This window comes from Falco punctatus, assembly GCF_963210335.1.
Source record: "Falco punctatus genome assembly, chromosome: 5".
NCBI classification, from domain to species: domain Eukaryota; kingdom Metazoa; phylum Chordata; class Aves; order Falconiformes; family Falconidae; genus Falco; species Falco punctatus.
The window spans coordinates 46,597,350-46,615,063 of NC_137584.1; the positions used below are offsets into that span (position 1 = coordinate 46,597,350).

The 17,714-nt window shown below is 39.5% G+C and overlaps 1 protein-coding gene across 5 annotated transcripts in view; it reads left to right on the forward strand.

Annotated features, from left to right (window-relative positions):
- The window catches only part of ESR1 (estrogen receptor 1), a 207,075-nt gene that overhangs the window by 174,789 nt on the left and 14,572 nt on the right, over positions 1–17,714 (forward strand). For all 5 annotated transcript variants that reach the window (XR_013928513.1, XM_080389694.1, XM_080389696.1 and 2 more), the window contains 2 exons: positions 10,145–10,278; positions 17,036–17,219. Coding sequence is in view for 4 of the 5 variants with exons in the window: in XM_080389694.1 (XP_080245820.1) it covers positions 10,145–10,278; positions 17,036–17,219 (318 nt within the window). In the remaining variant the exon portion in view is untranslated. The remainder of the gene's footprint in view (positions 1–10,144; positions 10,279–17,035; positions 17,220–17,714) is intronic.

The window sequence follows — 17,714 nt, forward strand, 5'->3', positions numbered from 1 at the left end:
TTTTATTTTTCCTGCTTACTTTTTCCCTAACCTTTTCCACAATCTCCAGAGCTACTGGTTAAATGTGGGATGGTCTGAAGTAACGTCTCACTGCTGATTGATAACAATTTCCTCATCTCTTAGTTATTGATAAAATAGTGTAGAAAAGGAAGAATCCTCCGGTTAGTTGAGTAGCCCTCCAGTGCCTATCTGGCAGTATTTAAGGCATCCTGATGGATGTTAAGACCTTGGAGATGGAGCTTTCCTGAGACCCTGCTTCCTTAAGTTGTTTTAGTGCACCACATTACACAGGAGTAGAAAGTGTTTATCAATGTCTACTAAGAACTAGTGCATACAGAACACATTAATGTATATAAAAATCATCTCTTGTCTTGAAGACAGGCACCAGCTATGTATAAAGCCTGTAATAAAATTCTAATAGAAAGAACATAAAAAAAAAAAGAAGTTAAAGTTAAAATGCTTTGACAATTCTTCAATGCTTCAGAAATAACACAAGATGTAATGGTTCTGCTCTGTCTTTTGTATATTCCATATCTTCCTGGATTTGCTCTTTTATTTGTCTTTATTTTAACATCTCTCATTTGATGTGTGAATTAGCTACTGCTTTTGGTTCAGAGCTAGGTCAAGGAGCAACCGAAAGAGACATTAGAAAAGATCAGCAGACCTTGCAGGATGGTGGGCTGGTAATTGTGTCAGTACTGGAGGAGGTAGGAATTGCCTATTTGAACTTCAGACCCAATCCTACTTGTTGCTTTGTTGCTATAGAAAAGAGAGAGATGTGCTGGGTGAAAACTGCTGGTGCACGGGCAACCACATTTTTTCAGCCTATTTTGGGGAAGTGACGGTGCCAACAGAAGTAACTCAAAAGGCAGGTTATGTGAAAAGGTATAAACTTAACAGCCCAGCTCAGTGAAGGCAAAGAGAGCCTTCCTCTTTTCCTCCCTCAAAATTATGTTTGGAACTGATATTTCATTTTTATTTCTTATTTGGAAAACGTCCATTTCAAAAAACTCTTGAAGGAAAAAGAACTTGATCCCATGTTGAATTATGCTAATTCCAGTCCAGTACTTCTTCAGTCGCCCAGCTGTGAGTCTCAGACATTTGTTGACACTAATGGCACATATTTTTGAGTAAGTAGCCAAAAATCTTGGATTTGTTTTAAGAACAAGAAATAATTACTGTAACAGTGTTGTAAATCAACTGAAAAATATTTTAGTGAACTGTCCCCAACAAAAAAGAAAAAAAAATAAAAGAAAGCAAAATTATTATTTGAAGGTAACTTTCTGAAAAATGTACATGCTGTCACTTTAGGTTTTCTCCTCTGAATTTCTGTCCTTACTTCTGGCCAGATAGACATTCTTCCTTGCCTATGCCATGACTGAATAAGTTAATGAATTAGAAATAAATTATAATATAATAAAAGTTTGAGTATGAGATGTAAGGAGGATAGAATGCTAAGATATGCACTGAGAATGAAAAGGCTATAATTAATAGAAAGGACTGTTCTCCTTCCAAAACTTTCTTGAAAATACAATCCAAGCCTAAACTCATGAAGAGATTTTGAAGTACGGGAAAGTTGGATTAACTTTTAAATTTTATTTTTTCTTCTCTGTTTTATATTCTGTGCCAGTTTTATGCATAAACTGAAGACGAAGGGATGTAATATGGTGATGGGTATTTTTTACTGCTGCATTAGTACTTCAAACCCTATTTGAATGATTTAAGGATTGCTTTTATTCTTTACGCTGATGCTGACTGCATGTTTGGATTCTTGGTTAGAAAGCTCCACACCAATAATAAATCCTTGCTTCTAATGCTACCGTCTGAAACTAAAGTCTTTCAGGAACTTCCCCAACAATTTACTTTAGGAACAAAACTTTTGGTTGCAGATCATTTTGTCCAACCTACTTCTTGAAGCAAGATTATTGCCATCACCAGTTTAGGTCAGCTGTGACTTTGTCTAGCTTTCTTGAAAGTCTCTAGGGACGGAGAACACACAACCTCTCTGGGTACCAATTTCAGGGTTGCACCACCCTCCTACAATCCAGCCTGAACTTTCCACACTGTAGCTTACAGCAGTTAGTTGCCTTTTGATTTAGCGTTCACTGCTCCTGAGGAAAGTTTGGTTATACCCTGTTTGTAATGCCCCTTGTAGACTGCAGTTCTGTCTGTCCCCTCCTCTACATACTTTGCTTCCTTCTCACCAGACTGAACAGATACAGTCGCTCAACCCCTCCTTGTAGGCCATGCGCTGCATGCCTCTGATCAGCTCCACAACAGCAGAAGACATCCAGCATCCTTCTTGAACTAAAGCACCTGAAACCGAACACAGGCACAGCCTCAGGAGGACCAAGTAGAGGTGGGGGAGAAACAATTTCTCTTGTTCTGGCCACATTCTTCCTAACATAATTTCCATGCAGTTCACCTTATCCACAAAGACAGAATGCTGTTGGCTTATATTTGATTTGGCTTTCATTTTCCAGCAGGAGGGATCCTGGTCAGCCCAGTGTTTTTCCAACCTGTGCTGATGCACAGGTTTATTTGGCCCTGGGTGCAGAATTTTGTACTTCTCCTTGTTGAACTTCGTGGGGTTTCTGTTGGTTCACTCCTCCAGAGTCCCTCTAGCACTGAGGTTGTGCTACACAGTGTAGAACCTCCCTACAGCCCCAATTTAGTATCATCCGCAGACTTTAAGATGAACTTTTTATCATCATCCAGATTATTGATAAATATATTAAACAGCATTGGCTCCAGAGTTAACCTCTGGAGTACTTATTACCTACCAAAAACTAAGTGTGGAGCCATTACTGATACACTTCGAGTCTAGTGATCCAGCTTATGTGTCTGTCTGTCTGCTCAGCCTGTACTTCCCTGGCTTACAGATAAGAATGCTGTAAAACAAAAGCCTTACTACAGTGGAATGGTATTGCACCCACCACCTTCCCTTTGATCTTTTAACTAATTGTTCTGTCATAGAGTCAATCAGGTTGGTCAAGCACGATCTGGTTTCCTGGATCCTTCTTCATTTTGTCAAAGCTGAGTTAGCCTTCTACTATTTGTTAGGCACCTCTTTCAACCCCCATGATTTTTTTAAAGTGATAGGTAGTAGCCTAATGAATACATTGACCAACTATTTCAGCACCCTGAAATGAACCCCATTTGGCTTCAAAGATTCTCTAAGTAATTCCCTAACCTGTCAATGTGCTTCTGTTGGCTTCGCCAGTGAAATCTGACACACAAAGAAAGAAAAGCTGTGGAGTGTTTCAGTCTATTCCATGTAGTCGCTCATCACGTTTTCTCCCCCATTCATCAAGTCTTCACTCTCACTGAAATTCCATTTGTTGCTGCCATACTTGTAAAATCCCTTCTTGTTACCCTCTGTGACCCTCACTGGTTTTAGACATAAATGCTCAAACAGTGCTTTGGTAATTCTATGCTGCCTGCTTTTATTTCTATTTCTTGTATGTTCTTTTGCCTTTTAATTCGTTAAGGGGTTCCTTGCTTACCCAAGTAGACCTTCTGTTGAAATACCTGGTCTTCCTTTATACTGGGATGGGCTCGTTCCTGAGGTCTCAATAAATTTTACTTAAAATATTTTCTAATTCCCTTGACACTTTTCCCCGTCATGTCTCCAAGAATATTCTGCTGAGTAATTCCCTAAATAAACTGCAATCTGTTTTTCTGAAACCCGGAGTCATAGTTCTGTTGTTTGCATTCCCAGCCTACCTCTGGATCCTGAGCTTGCTCACATCTCATGGCCGCTGCAGCCAGATTTCCTACCTGTGGCCATATTCTCCAGCAATTTCTCATAGTTTGTGATGAGTGGATCAATAGAGCATCGGCCTTGGTTGGCTGCTGTGCTGTTTGACTTGGGAAGTGATCATCAACACAGTCCAGAAACTTTCTGGATTACTTGCACAATGCTATGTTGACCTTCCAGCCAATGATTGCAATCTATCCATGCAGAAATCCTCCACAAGACTGTAGACCAGTGACTGGGACACTTCTATGACTTATTTATAGGAAAACTTATCCACTTTATACTCTTGGTCAGACAGTTTGTAGCAATCCCTCCCCTCCAGTCATCAGTGTTAATTTCTCCTCTGATGGATACACAGAGTCTCCCGATATCTGTGGTTCTGGTTCCTTACTGATATCTGGTTCTGGTCTGTTGCAGCCAGGGTCTCTCCCTTTATGTAGAGCTCAAGTTTTTCCTCTCCCATATTTGTCCTTCCTAACCAAGTTGTACCTATCCATGACCATTCTCCAATCATGTGTGCTATCTGACCGGATTTGTGCACTATCCCACCAAGCCTCTGTTTCTAGTCTCATCACAGCTGTCTGACTGTGTACGAACTTCCAACTCCCCTTCTGTGTTAGAGCACCGGCATTTGAGTTAAGTCTGTGAATACCCTTCTTTCTAACTGGGGATGTGGATGTTGTCCCTGCAGCTTTTTCTCAATCATACCTCCACTGTTTCCTAACCCACCTTTAGGCTGAGGAGCACACCCTGTGACAAGCCTCGTTTAGCAGCTTCCTCACCAAGTTACTAAGTCCATTTGTGAAGGTGACCTTCCCTCTCTTAGTCTGGTGAATCCCATCTGTTCTTGGCAATCCCTTGTCATCAAATGAAGAACCATGAGCAAAGAAGCCAGACAGTAAACAAATACACAGTCAGGCTTTGGTTTGATGTGTGCATCTGTGCTTACTCGGGTTTTCCCCTTTGAATGGAAAATTTGTCCCTAAGTCCCTGTTCACCTCACCAAAACATCCTTCTTTCTTAAAGTTTACTTGTCTGTCCTGTGTTTCTGTAAAAGCCACTCCTGATACCTAGGGTTTTCCCAAGACTTTAAAATATAAGTTCTCATTCCTACATACAGGGTTCAAGGAGGAGAGGAATGAGTTAGTAAAAGAGGAGTGACTCATGAATCTCTTAAGAAGTCTTGTCACATACAAGTCCATGGGATGGGCTGCATCCAAGATTGTGGGATGATGTCATTGCGAGGCTGTTTATCATCTTTGAAAGGCTGTGGAGACCAGGAAAGGTCCTCAATTACTGGAGAAAGGCATACGTTGTGCCCGTCTCCAAAAGAAGACAGACAGACAGTCTGGGAACTACAGTCAGAATCACTTCTATCACGAGGAAAATCATACAGCACGTTCTCTTGGAAGTTTTTTATGTGAATAGGAAGGAGAAGATAGTGAGTGTGAATTAGCATAGATGTAGGGCATATTGAGCCTGACCAACCTGATTGCCTTGTGTGATAAAATCGTTCACACTCTACCTCAATACTAGTTACAGCTGGAGTTACTCAGGGGTCTATCTTAGGATTTGTCCTGTTAAATGTCTTTGTCAGTGACCTGGAGGAGGAGATGGAGTGCACAGTCTTTAAACTGGCAGGTGACGCCAAAGTAGGGGGTGCAGTTGGTATGCTTGAGGGCAGAGCTGCCATATCTAGACAGGCTGGAGGAATGGGCTGACAGGAACCCTATGAAATTCAGCCAGAAGTGCGAAGTCCTGCACCTGTGATGGACTTAATCCACTGCCAGTGTTCAAGCTGGGGCCTAACTGCCTGGGGAACAGCAATGTGTACGTATGCCAGTATGGCAACATGGCAGCAGTGAAGGCCCACAGTATCTAGGACTGTATCAGTGGTAGTGCAGGCAATAGAGCAAGGGAAGTGATTATCCACTTTTATTTGGCACTCATTAGACTATAACTGGAATATCACATCCAGCTTTGTGCCCCTCATTAGAGGAAAGACGTTAATAAATTTCAATAAACCTAGTGGAGAGCCACCAACGTGGGAGCACATGCCTTGTGGCTGAAAGAAGTGGATTTGTTCAGCTTGGAGAAGAGATACGGTTTGAGCATGCCTAACCTAAAATCTACAAGGCTTTTTGCTAAGATGCCCAGTGAAAGCCTGAGAAACAGGAGTCATAAATTGAAGCTGAGGAGGTTCTGACTGGATATAGGGGAGAAAAAAAACATGATGATGGATATAATTAAGCTGAGGGAGGTTGTGCAGTGTCCATCCTTGGAGGTTTTCAAGTCCGGACTTGCATAAAGCCTTGAGTGAGCTGATCCTGTTTTTAGTGGGAAGTTGGATTGAAGAAATCCTGAGTTGCTTTCCAGCCTGTATGATGCTGTGAGTCTGTAGACTTACTAACGTTAATGCACATAGTACTTTTATGCAGTAACTTAAGATCTTTAATTCACATGCTTTAACTTTCCTAAACATTTCCCAATAGCCAAGAGTTAAGGATTCTTCTGAGAATACAGTCTGACACTCTGCAGTAAACAGTCTTTTATTGTTTTGTTTTCAGTAAACTGAGAGTACACAAAAACAACAGCATGATGGTGGGATAAGAATAATTTTCAAATCTGTTGCTAATTTGTCCTTCAGGAAAGTTATCCAGGCCTTCCTAGATAGGCCTTCCTATCAACTGGACATATGTGAAGATGTGATAATACTATCAGCTTGCATTAGAAGGCAATTGAGGAGAACTGGAGATTCCTATTTCAGACAGCTTTTGTTGGTTAACAAAGAAAATCAGTGTTGCAGGTAGATAATAAAAACATTTGATTAGAAGCCTGTGTTTCAAAGATACTAAGCTCCTGCAGTTCCCACTGATTTCAGTGGAGCTGGATCTGCTGCCTAACTCTGAAAATAAAGCAGAAAATTCTAGATTGTTGCTTGCACACATAAATACATAAAGCTAAGCATCTAACCTCACCTAAAGTACTTTACCTGAAGAATTACTCTTCTTTTTCTTGTGGAGTAGCCTGGTATTTCACACTCAGCAGATAACAGAGTAAATGAGGTTAGGAAGTATTTAGAATCTCCTAAAAGTACAGAATTTTTAATTATCAACTACCATATGAGTTCAGTTGGTGGGAAACAGACACACGTGGAGATTTAGGCACATGGACTATATGTTGTAGGACTAGAGATTTTTGTTCAGAGGTTGTACTTGTCAGCAAGAGGGTCTTGGTTGGAATATTGGTGTTGTAAACCACGGTCTATTGAACTATTTTTGTAAAAAGCACCTGGGAATAATTCTTGCTTGCTATCAAAATGTCTCTTCCATGTTTTGAGTTGCCATAAGGCATTTTGAAAGGTCTCATTTTACAAATAACTTAGAGGGTTTTTTTCAGTTGTGGTCTTGCCTATGCAAATTTTGTGACTTGTTCAGACTGTAATATTTTGAACTGTTTTGAATACTGGCTGGCAGTAGATTGATGGTTTTTAGGAAGCAAGTAAATGTCTTCACCAGCCATGGAGATGTGGAGTTTCTTTAATATGAGTCATTTGCCATATGATCCACTGAAACTTTTCATTTCTGTGTAATCCCAAAATTCTAAATTCTTAAACTGACCTTTATTGGGGAATTATTTATGTTAAGGTAAAACTATTAAAGGCTTTTAGTCCTCCAAAACTGTGCTTAACTCTATATATGCAAAGTTAATCTTTCTGTTGTTACAGGCAAAAATAGTGGTTCAGAAGCAGTGGAACTTGTCCCATTGTAAAAATTCACATTTGTTTTACTTCCATAGGACTTAAATTTTAGCAGACAGAACAGATTTTGAGGTAGTAGAAACTGGTTGTATTCTTATACTTTGAGTGCCTGATTTATTATGTTTTTAATATTATTATTTATTTATTTGACAGTAGTGCTATTAAATATGATTCTGTCTTTGTTTATTTTACTGATGTCCAAACAGAGGAGGAATATACTTAAATCCAACCAGTTCAGTTTTTCAGCTTTATTCTGCCTAAGCAGGATTCATCAGGGCAGCAAGATAGTCACTGCTGAAGAGGTCTCCACACTCAGCACTGAACAGTGTAACTGACTGGTCATCAAAGCATTGAAAACTCCCCATCTGAGTTCAGATCCAGCCTTCAGGAAAAAGAGACAGAACTGTGAATTTCAGTAAAGCCAGGTTCAGGTAGACCAGGCTGAGATACCTCCTTTAGTTCAGCTCATTGGTCAGGGCACTGTAAATGAGGGTACAAAAGGCATCACATACCTTACATGGAACATAGCATGGAGTCTGCCTGCCTGCTAATCTTAAAACAGATTTTTGTCCATGACCTTCTACACTGCACTGCTTATCATCGTCTGTAGGAACCTGATGTTGAAATTATCAGCGTTGCTGGTCATATCCAAAAAGCTGCTATAGTTTGAATCACCATTTCTTCAGTGAAATTTTTAAGAGCCACGAAAGGCCATAAAATTGCATTGTCAAACCCAAATCAAGTTCTGAGCTAAGTGCTAGTGAAATGCATGGGGAGAACTAGGCACTCTCAGGAGTGCTCAGCATGCACCTGCCTGGTAGCCTACAGGGACCAGAGGTGACAAAGAGCAACCCATCCTCCTTACTAAACATACTTTTCTACTAGCTCCGTTGCCAAGGCTGGAGATCACCTCTTTCTCACAGAAAAGTCAGAGGACATGAGCTGTTGTAACAGTGATTGGGAAACTTGCTTGGGCTCCCACATTTCCAAATATTACTGTATTTTAACCAACAATTTACTTGCTGTTTTAAGGGAGTATTTAATTTGGTTTTCTTGATATTGTCCTGCTTTGTTTAAATATCTCTGAAAGCAGATGAAACTAGCTTCTGTCATGTGCTATAATCACTGGTTCGTAGGCATTGCTCTGGGATAAGGGAGGTGTAGATTTATGTACAATCACCAAATTAAGCAGAATAGGGGTTTGAACTTCAAAGGAGATCGGTATACAAGTGCTCACAGATACCATCTCTCCTTTGACTCAATTTTAGGTTTAGACATGACTGAGAAGTGCAAGAATTTTCTCAAGATGTAGTCAAAAAGAAAGATGACTGCTTTGTCTGAGGGTCTGGCGTGGGTTTAGACATTAGCTACAGGGTCTCAACAGCATGACTGTATCAGGTCCGAGTCAGGTGTGTCATGACTGGTAGTGTTGGTTTTGTCACAATGAGATTAGGAAGACGCTTAATCTATGTTTACGCTACACCTTATGGTGGAATAGCCATCTGATTATTTGAAATTTCTTTTGTATTTTCCTATAGCAATGATCTTCAAAGCCATATCTAAAAAACAGTATATTCTTAGTCAGCAGATCTGATCACTTTTCTTACAGGTTGAAGTTTCACTCAAGGAGTTCTAATAGAAGTAAAATTAGGTATTTTTTAGTAAAAGGTAGCAATATAAATTATGTAAAATCCTATGACCAGAAAATCTACAGACTAAATTTTCATTAAATATAACAGCAATCTGCATTAATTCTTGAACTGGAGCTTGAATATGCAAGATATAAATTAGTGAGAGAGAATACCTAGAATTGTGAGCAGAGGGAAGTGGTTAACTGCCATTACTAATTAAAACTTTAAGATTTCCCAAACTTTAGCTGTGATTGATGCTGTAATGTAAAAAGTTACCTGATTTGTGAGGCGAAGGGATAGTTTAAATCAGTCATACAGGCAAGATTTTTGCCTCATAAATCCTTCTTGAGCTCATCAATAAGCTTATTCTTTCAGGAGGCATTATGCTGATATAAGAAACATGGGAGAAGCATGTTGGAACATTGCAGATTACAAGGCCAGGTAGAAACAAGTACAAAACTTTAGGGAGGGAGAAATGCAAAGAATTCGGACTATTTCAGTTAAAGGAAAAGGAAAGAGGCAGCAAAGTAACACACACAAAACACCCCACCCTCCCCAAAATGTATTTTTTAAAGAAGTCTTTTCTCAATGTAAATGTTTGGTTAAGCCAAGCTCTTATGTTCCACCACAGTAATGTCTTGGTGATGAGCTTATGAAATCAACTTTTTTTGGGGGAATGTAGTATTTAATTATCTATTCATTTTATGTGGGATATTGAGAACTATACTTTAGAAATCACACATGTAATTATCAGAAATAAACATAGTTACATATATACATAATAATATAATATATACACAGTATTTTTTTATATATATATATATAATCACAAAGATAAACAGAATCACCAAGTGAGCATGGAGTAGGAAGTCACATGCTAGCTAGTGAAATAATGAAATCAAATGGGAGAGGAATGATCCAGGGTGATAGAAAGCTCATGCTGCCACCAGGTTACAGCTGTGAATATTTCCTCCTTGATTTCCCTTCATGCAGGAATCAAGGGAAATGCGTAGAGGGCATGGTGGAAATCTTTGACATGCTGCTGGCTACTGCTGCCCGGTTTCGCATGATGAACCTTCAAGGGGAGGAATTTGTGTGCCTTAAGTCCATCATCCTGCTGAATTCTGGTAAGTGGTGTGCTTTTCTGTCCCTTGGATAATTGCGGTTGCTCCTTGCATGTGCTTGAATGCTGCTTGCTGTCACTGATGACATTTTCACTTTGAGACAGCAGCAATCAAAAGCGGGCTGTCACCATAGATGCAGGCAGAACCACGAGGCAGGGGTGGAAGAGGGCAAGCCTGTTCAGTGGTGTAGATGGGACCCAGCAAATTAATGCAGTACGTAGCTGACCCACTGCATGCAGCTGATGTGAAGGGCAATCAAAGCAGTGTTTTGAGCTAGGTGCTGGAGGGTCTTAAAGCTCTGGTTACAAGACACTGGGGTAGCTGGAGCCACATTTAGGTCATCCAAAGGCAATGGTTACTCGTAAATCTACACCTTCCTTTTTTGATGATGGCAAAATAAAGGGAAATAATGACAAAAATGTGGCTGAGTTTATCATGGTTTGGTTTATATTAAAATACAGGCATCTAAAACTGATGTCATCACTTTCTACTTCCTTTATAGTTGATAAGTATTTTGGGGCTGTAAAACTCATTTTGAAGTACGCTTCAAAAATAGGTGACTAGATAACAAGTGTATGTATAGATATAAATACGTAAGGTTAGCTGACTTGAATTATGCATGAGATGACTGAAATAAGCAGACTCAAGTTGTGGCATGTGACTGAAAATTTGTTGCATACTAGAGGTTCCTTTTCAGTTTTAAATGGAAAATAACCTCCACACAATTTATCTTTAAATGCAGAAATGAGGCCCATTGTGTTCTAGTGGAAATGACAGAGGTATGAAATAATAACACAGGCACCAAAGTCAGAATTCGAGTCAGTTCTCTGCTAAGTTGTTACCTATTGACCAAAGATGCCGGAGTTTCCCAGACCTGATGATTTACTCACTTGTTCTCCCCTTTTCCTCTTGGGTTTGAACTTGTAGATGGTATCAGCCTGTAGACAAAACATATGTGGAAGGCTGCATGTTCTTTTTGTCTGGTGGTCTAAGAGGTCAGTTGCCCAAGTTGTATGCAATACAATTCAGGTAATTCCCACTAAAGACTAAACACAGAAGACTGCTTTACTGAGCAGGTGCTTTTTCATTTATGGGAACTTGGACTTGGTCTGCTCATTAAAAAAAAAAAAAAAAAAGTGTTCAAGCAAAATTATTTATGCAATCAGATGTAAAGATTTTATTTATGATCTAGGAGGTATTAATGTGGTTCAGGTTTTGTTGTGATTGTCATCTAATGACCAAAAAATGACATCTGAGGCAAGCATCTGGCATATTAGGAATTAAGGCCTATTGTTTTTATCTTGGATGCAAGGGTGTGACAATTATAATTACTGTTTGACATTTTAATCTCCTTATATTGCCCTGATAATTATAATATCTCCTAGAGTCAAATGTTCTTCCTGAAAAGTGATGTGCCTGCAGATTTTTAGCTAATATATGCTATTTATTCAATGTAATTATCCTTTTTTTAATTAATCTAGGTTATGTAATTGATTTATAGAAATATTGAATTAGAAAAAAGAATAGTCAGAAGTTTGAATAAAACACATTAGATGTTCATATCTTGAATGTGCAGGCTTCAAGGCATGCTGTTGAGAGTTTTTGTGCCACTGTTGTGTTTAATATTGATCCAGAAACCTAAATTTTTTAGTTAGACAAAGCTCTGCCAGACATTACCAGCTATCCTATAAGCACATCTCGCTTTGTTAATGGGATTTTTTTTGTTTCAAGATATCCCTTAGGAAAAATTGTCCAAAAAAAAAATACCAAGTGAATTCAGTGATAATCACAGGCAAATCTCCTTCTGCACATAAGAGAGGTGAGACCAGTGAGTGAGGCTAGGAGATATTAGATCCTCATTCCTTCAAGGATCATATCAGAGGTGCTCTGTGTGGTGGAAGGTCAGAGTTGAACTGATTTTGGGTGTGATCTGGTTGTAGGGTTTTTTTTACATTAAATGAAAATTTATAGCTGCTCAGAAGTCTTCGACAGTGATACATCAGAGGGCGTGGTTTGAGTTGAGCTGTTACAGGTTCATGACAAAAGTAATTTATATCATTTCTATGCAGATCATGGTATACTGCTCTGGCTTGCATGCTGCGCTTGTAGTATGTCTGAGTACCCTGTAAACTGAATGTGTATGTATATATGGCCGTAGAATGTATGTCTGTATTGCCTGTAACTGCCTTTATGCATAAACATAATTTTACATTTCACTTCTTGCATTCTTATAACCAAATAATTTTATTACTGTTGGAGGAGTTAACTACTAAGTAGTGGGAATATGGATGCAAGTTTAGATGCCAAGTTAGGAGGCTAGGCTGCACTACAGAGATAAGTGGCTTGGTTTGGAGTGTGTGTAATAGTTTAAGTGTAAGAGTCATTTGGCACAGATACTTGAGAATGTATTCTGGAGGTGAGTTCTTCACAGAATATAGCCAGCCTCCTTAGGTAAAGTGTTGAATACACATGAAATATGTGCTCTGAAGCACATGATATACGTGGTGTTTGAGGAGAGGCTGAGAGAGCTGGGTTTGTTCATCCTGCACAAGGGAAGGGTCTAACTACAATCCTCAGATAACTGATGAACAGGTTATGGGAGAAGCCAGGGCCGGACTCTTCTTAGAGGTGCAAAAGGAAAGGACAAGCTGCAATGGAAGCAAACCACAGCAAGGGAGACCCTGACCAGATGAACAGAACAGTCTTCCCAGTGAGAGGTTAAGCACTGGAACAGGTTGGCCAGAAAGACAGTAGGATCTCCATCCTTGGAGAAACTCAGCAGGGCAAAGCTCTGGGCAGCTTGACCTAACCCTGAAGTTACTGTTATTTGAGCAGGAGGTTGAACTTGACGACCTGCAAGCCTCCCTTAACCTGATTTTTTTAATATGATTGCACATGTAAATTGTAAATATGCACAAATGCTCTACTAAAGAAATGGCAGATAAACACATGATTAATTTTTGGCCCTTACGCTATCTGTATTATTTATGCATACAATGAAACCAGCTGATCTCAAAATGGTTTAAACAAGTGGACTAGTTAAACAATTTGGACTCATTATGCTACATTTCATATTTAAAAGCAGCTTGCATTTGCATTCTAAAGCTTTGTGTGGACTTAATGTACTGAGTGTACACAAACATTTCTTTATTAAATCCTTGGACATCTGTTAGTCTCTTCACATGAGGTAGTGCTGCTTGTTGTTTCTGTTGGACATTTATTTTCCCTTTTTTTTTTGCAACATCCTTCAAGGCTGTTAATATCTTTAACTCCTTTTCAATGTGGTCTTGGACAAAATGCAAGTGAATTTTTTTCATTCCACTCAGTGTGTGTGGAATAGATGGAAGGTTTTATTTATAAAGCACAATATACGTTTACTCCCAACTTTTTCCTGAGATATCAAGGCGACAGCATGTCTGTAACAACAAGGACAGCATTGTCTCTAGCTAAATAACAAACTAAAAGGTGCTCCTCTAAATCTGCTGTAATAAATCTTTTCACTAAAAATCAAAATTATATTTTTGAAAAAAGTCAGCTCAATAATAAAGGGATATTTTTTAACACTGGAAAATATGTATTAGAAACATGAAAGGGCAACATGATGCCAGAGGTTTTACTTTTGAGAGGGTCTGAAAAGAGGAGTGGTGCTATGTGGCAAAGCAACAGGCGTTCATTTTGGAGACAAGGATGTAGGTCATGTCTGTCTTTGCAGCTGATTTACCCAATTTGTTAGCTGGTTACTCCCTAGAGATGGAAAGATTTAGATGATTTTATGCATCCTGTAGACCTCCTGATACATCATTCCACGTGAACTGTTTGTTATTCTTTTCTCCTGATTTCTCTAGCTCCTGTTAAATTGTGCTTTTTATTTATTTCTTTATTTTGGGTGCTGGATGATTGCACAAATGCATGGTACAGAGCTGAATTTGCTCATAGCTTGTCCTAGCTTGGTACACATCCAGAGCAATGGAGCACGGTGGAAGAAGAAGAGTCCTGGGTTTGTTTTGTGAGCCTGAACTCTAAATGTAAAGATATTTCAAACTGGAGCTTATTGTGACAGAAAATATGCAGAGGTCGTTCACTTCCACAGTAATATGCAAAAATATATCACTATATATATTGACAGATATAAAAATACATCACTATATGCCAACAGCTGGCACAGTAGCACTGCAGTCCCCAAGGGACACTGCTTTGTTTGCAGCTTTGTGTTATGGGCACAGACCAACAGGCTTTATTTGTATGTAGGGTGGTGTTTTCTCTGTTCTCCCTCCTATTGTTTTATAATACTGACCTACAGAAAGAGCTGGAAAACAACCTGGTAGCTATTCAACTTAGGCTTGCTTTCAGATTCAGAGCCTGGAAATACCTTTGAGACTGTTAAATTTCAATTTGCTAAGGCAATTTTCTTCACTCTTGTTCCAAAACTCTGCCTGTGCGTGTTTGTGTGTGTGTGAGAGATGGATAGCTGGCATTTCTTTTGGGGAAATTTCTGGTCATTGGCCTGGGGCAGGAGCAATCACCGGGTATGGGGGGCAGAAAGGAAAATCAAATAATGTTTTTTCTTGGCAATTATTGACTGGCAATTGCCTGAAGTCTCTACATTCTGAGGGAGAGTGCTTTTTTTGATTTATACTTTTTAATAGCTTCTGGACTAGATCTAGGTGAGAAACAATTCCTCCTAACAGATATTTTTCTTTTGCTGGTTTCAAAGTTATGAAACTAAGGGGTATTGCCACAAGGGCACAATAGCATCCTCTGGCTGAAGTAAGCTGCTCTGGAAGCACTGTGGGTTTATGAAACTAATGTTTTCTTCTAATGGACTGTGTTTTGTCAGTAATATTTAAGAATCTTGCCCCTACAGGTACCTGCTAAGCTATAAAGCCTGGTATTGTTAGTAGGCATATGTGAGGGTGGTTAAGAGTCATTTGGCTGAGAGAAGCCCCAAGAGCTGTTTCTCTCTGGTGAATTCACTTCAGGAAAACCAATAATAATCATAAAAAGCTTTGTGAGAAAAGAGGCCATTGTACTATCTATATTTATCAAATTTGAAGCAATATTAACTACCAAAATTAAGAGCCCTGACAGATGTTTTTCAGCAGCTGTGCTGTGTTTGTTATCCTTTTGCTTTTTCAAAGCAGTCTCACTCTGAGACACTCACACTGCCATTCAAAAATACAAATTTATATTTCTTTTTAGTACAGAACACCCAAAGTCATAAAACCCACTTGCATATCTCACCTCCTCACATCATCTTGGTACTTCAGGGACATGACATCTATAACTACCAAGATGATGTGAGGAGGTGAGGTATGCCAAGAAGATGGTAAAAAAAATCTCAATTTCCCTGACTGCTCAGATGCATGGCAAAATAATCTTATCTTCAAGTCCAATGGCATAACCCCCAGGTTACAACCAATACAAACAAGCTAGAGTACGTATGTCTGTGTATGTGTGCATGTTAGTGTTTGTGTGTCTTTTTTTGTTTCTATCACAAACTACATTGCATATTGTGCTGTATATGACCGTTTTTTAAAAAAAGCAAAAATACATGTAATTCCAGAAACCAGTTTTTTCCCAAATGCAAATGTCTTCTTGGCTGTGTGAGCTGACACAAGGGCTAAAGCACGGGTTTTGCCAAATACAGTATAGGCACAGGGCAATGAGCACACCATGATGAAGCCAGTTTGACTGTATTGCTGTACATACATCTTAAATTTTTGCTGCCTCAGGACTGGATGATAGCAACATGACCCGTTTAGAGTTATTGGCTCAATCCAGAAGAGTAAAAAATCGGTGCTGAATGCACCAGCTGCATTTTGGCATGCATTTTGACAGTGCTGTCATGACCTGATTCACATTGGCTGTGTGTTGTTGTCCAGACCAAATTAAAGATAAAACAGGCAAAATAGTTTAGAATTTCCCATTTAAAAAGCTGATATACTTCATGGACTCAAGAATTACTATTGGTAGAAGGTCTTACGCCTAGGTTAGAGTGCTTTATAGGAGATGTAGATGGGCTGTTGGAGAGGGAGTTTGAAGGTGTTTTGATCTCTGGCAAAATTTCCTTCTGGTCCAAATCTTCAGGCTACTCACTTTCAGCAGTAAGTAGCAATGTAAGATGACTAAATTTACACAGGTTCCTTTGGACATGTTTTTTTTTTTTAAAGGAGTCAGGTTTGCAGGTGAAGGAGCACAGCTTTCAAGGCTCTTGCTTGGTTGGGAGGGTTTTCTTGAGGCAAGTGTGTGTAAACAACCCTGATTTTATTTACATGTTTTATGGTAACGTATTATTCAGTTCTAGATTGACTAGCAAATCCCCCCAGATCAAATATTAAACAGCAAAGAAAATTGTAAAAACTGCTGACAGCCTGGGCTGGTCAGTAAGTATTGCAGAGCTTTCAAAGGGCAACAGCATCTCCTGAAGATTTTGGAGCTGAGTGACTGAGAGAAGAGTGCAGCCTACAGGTAGGTCTAGCTGCAGGCTGTAGGTGTTGCCCGCCACCTGGCCCAGACCTTGCATGGACCCAGGTAGGGAAGAGGCATCGTCTTCCTCCTCCTGCTTTGCCCACAGCGACCAAATCCAAGCTCCAGGGTCATTCAGACCAGTGACCTGGCTGGCAAGCAGGAGGGTTCACACATAGTCAGCTCCCATGGTTTAACACAGCCAAAGAGGCCAGCCACGAGGAGTACCTTGGGCAAGTCTGACTCCATCAAAATAATTTTTGTCTGTTTGTTTTCTTTCTCCTTCCTACTCCAGGTGTATACACTTTTCTTTCCAGCACCTTGAAATCTCTGGAAGAGAGAGACTATATTCACCGTGTTCTAGACAAAATCACAGACACTCTGATACACTTAATGGCTAAGTCAGGTCTTTCTCTGCAGCAGCAACACAGACGGCTGGCTCAGCTCCTCCTCATCCTCTCTCACATCAGACACATGAGGTAAGAGCAAGCGCGCAATCAGCCCTCCTGCACTGGTCCTGTGCAAGGGGTTTCACAAATGCACACACATGCTTGTCTTTCACAGGTGGGAGTGCGAACTGTGCGTAGAGCTGTTAAAATAAAAGAAAGTCTAGGTTCCATAAAGATGTATGGAATGTGTGCAAAACAGTACATTGAATTATGGTGTAAAAGGAGAGTAAACATTTTCTGTATTTGTTTCTTCTAGTTTTCTTTTCTTTTGCTTCTTATTTTGACAGTGCTGTAGTCAGAATTTACTTTTAATGTGATGTGCATCTTGTATTCTCTTTGAAAAGTACCATGTAGAATACTAATGTAGCAGTCGCCTGGTTCTGCAAACTTTAGTCTCCTATAAGATGAGATTTAATAAAACTACCACTTTTATGTAGCCACTTTTCACAAGTGGCTTGATTGCAAATAATTTTAGAAAAGAGATTAGGATAATTGTGTGAATTTTATGGGTGAGGATAAATGCAG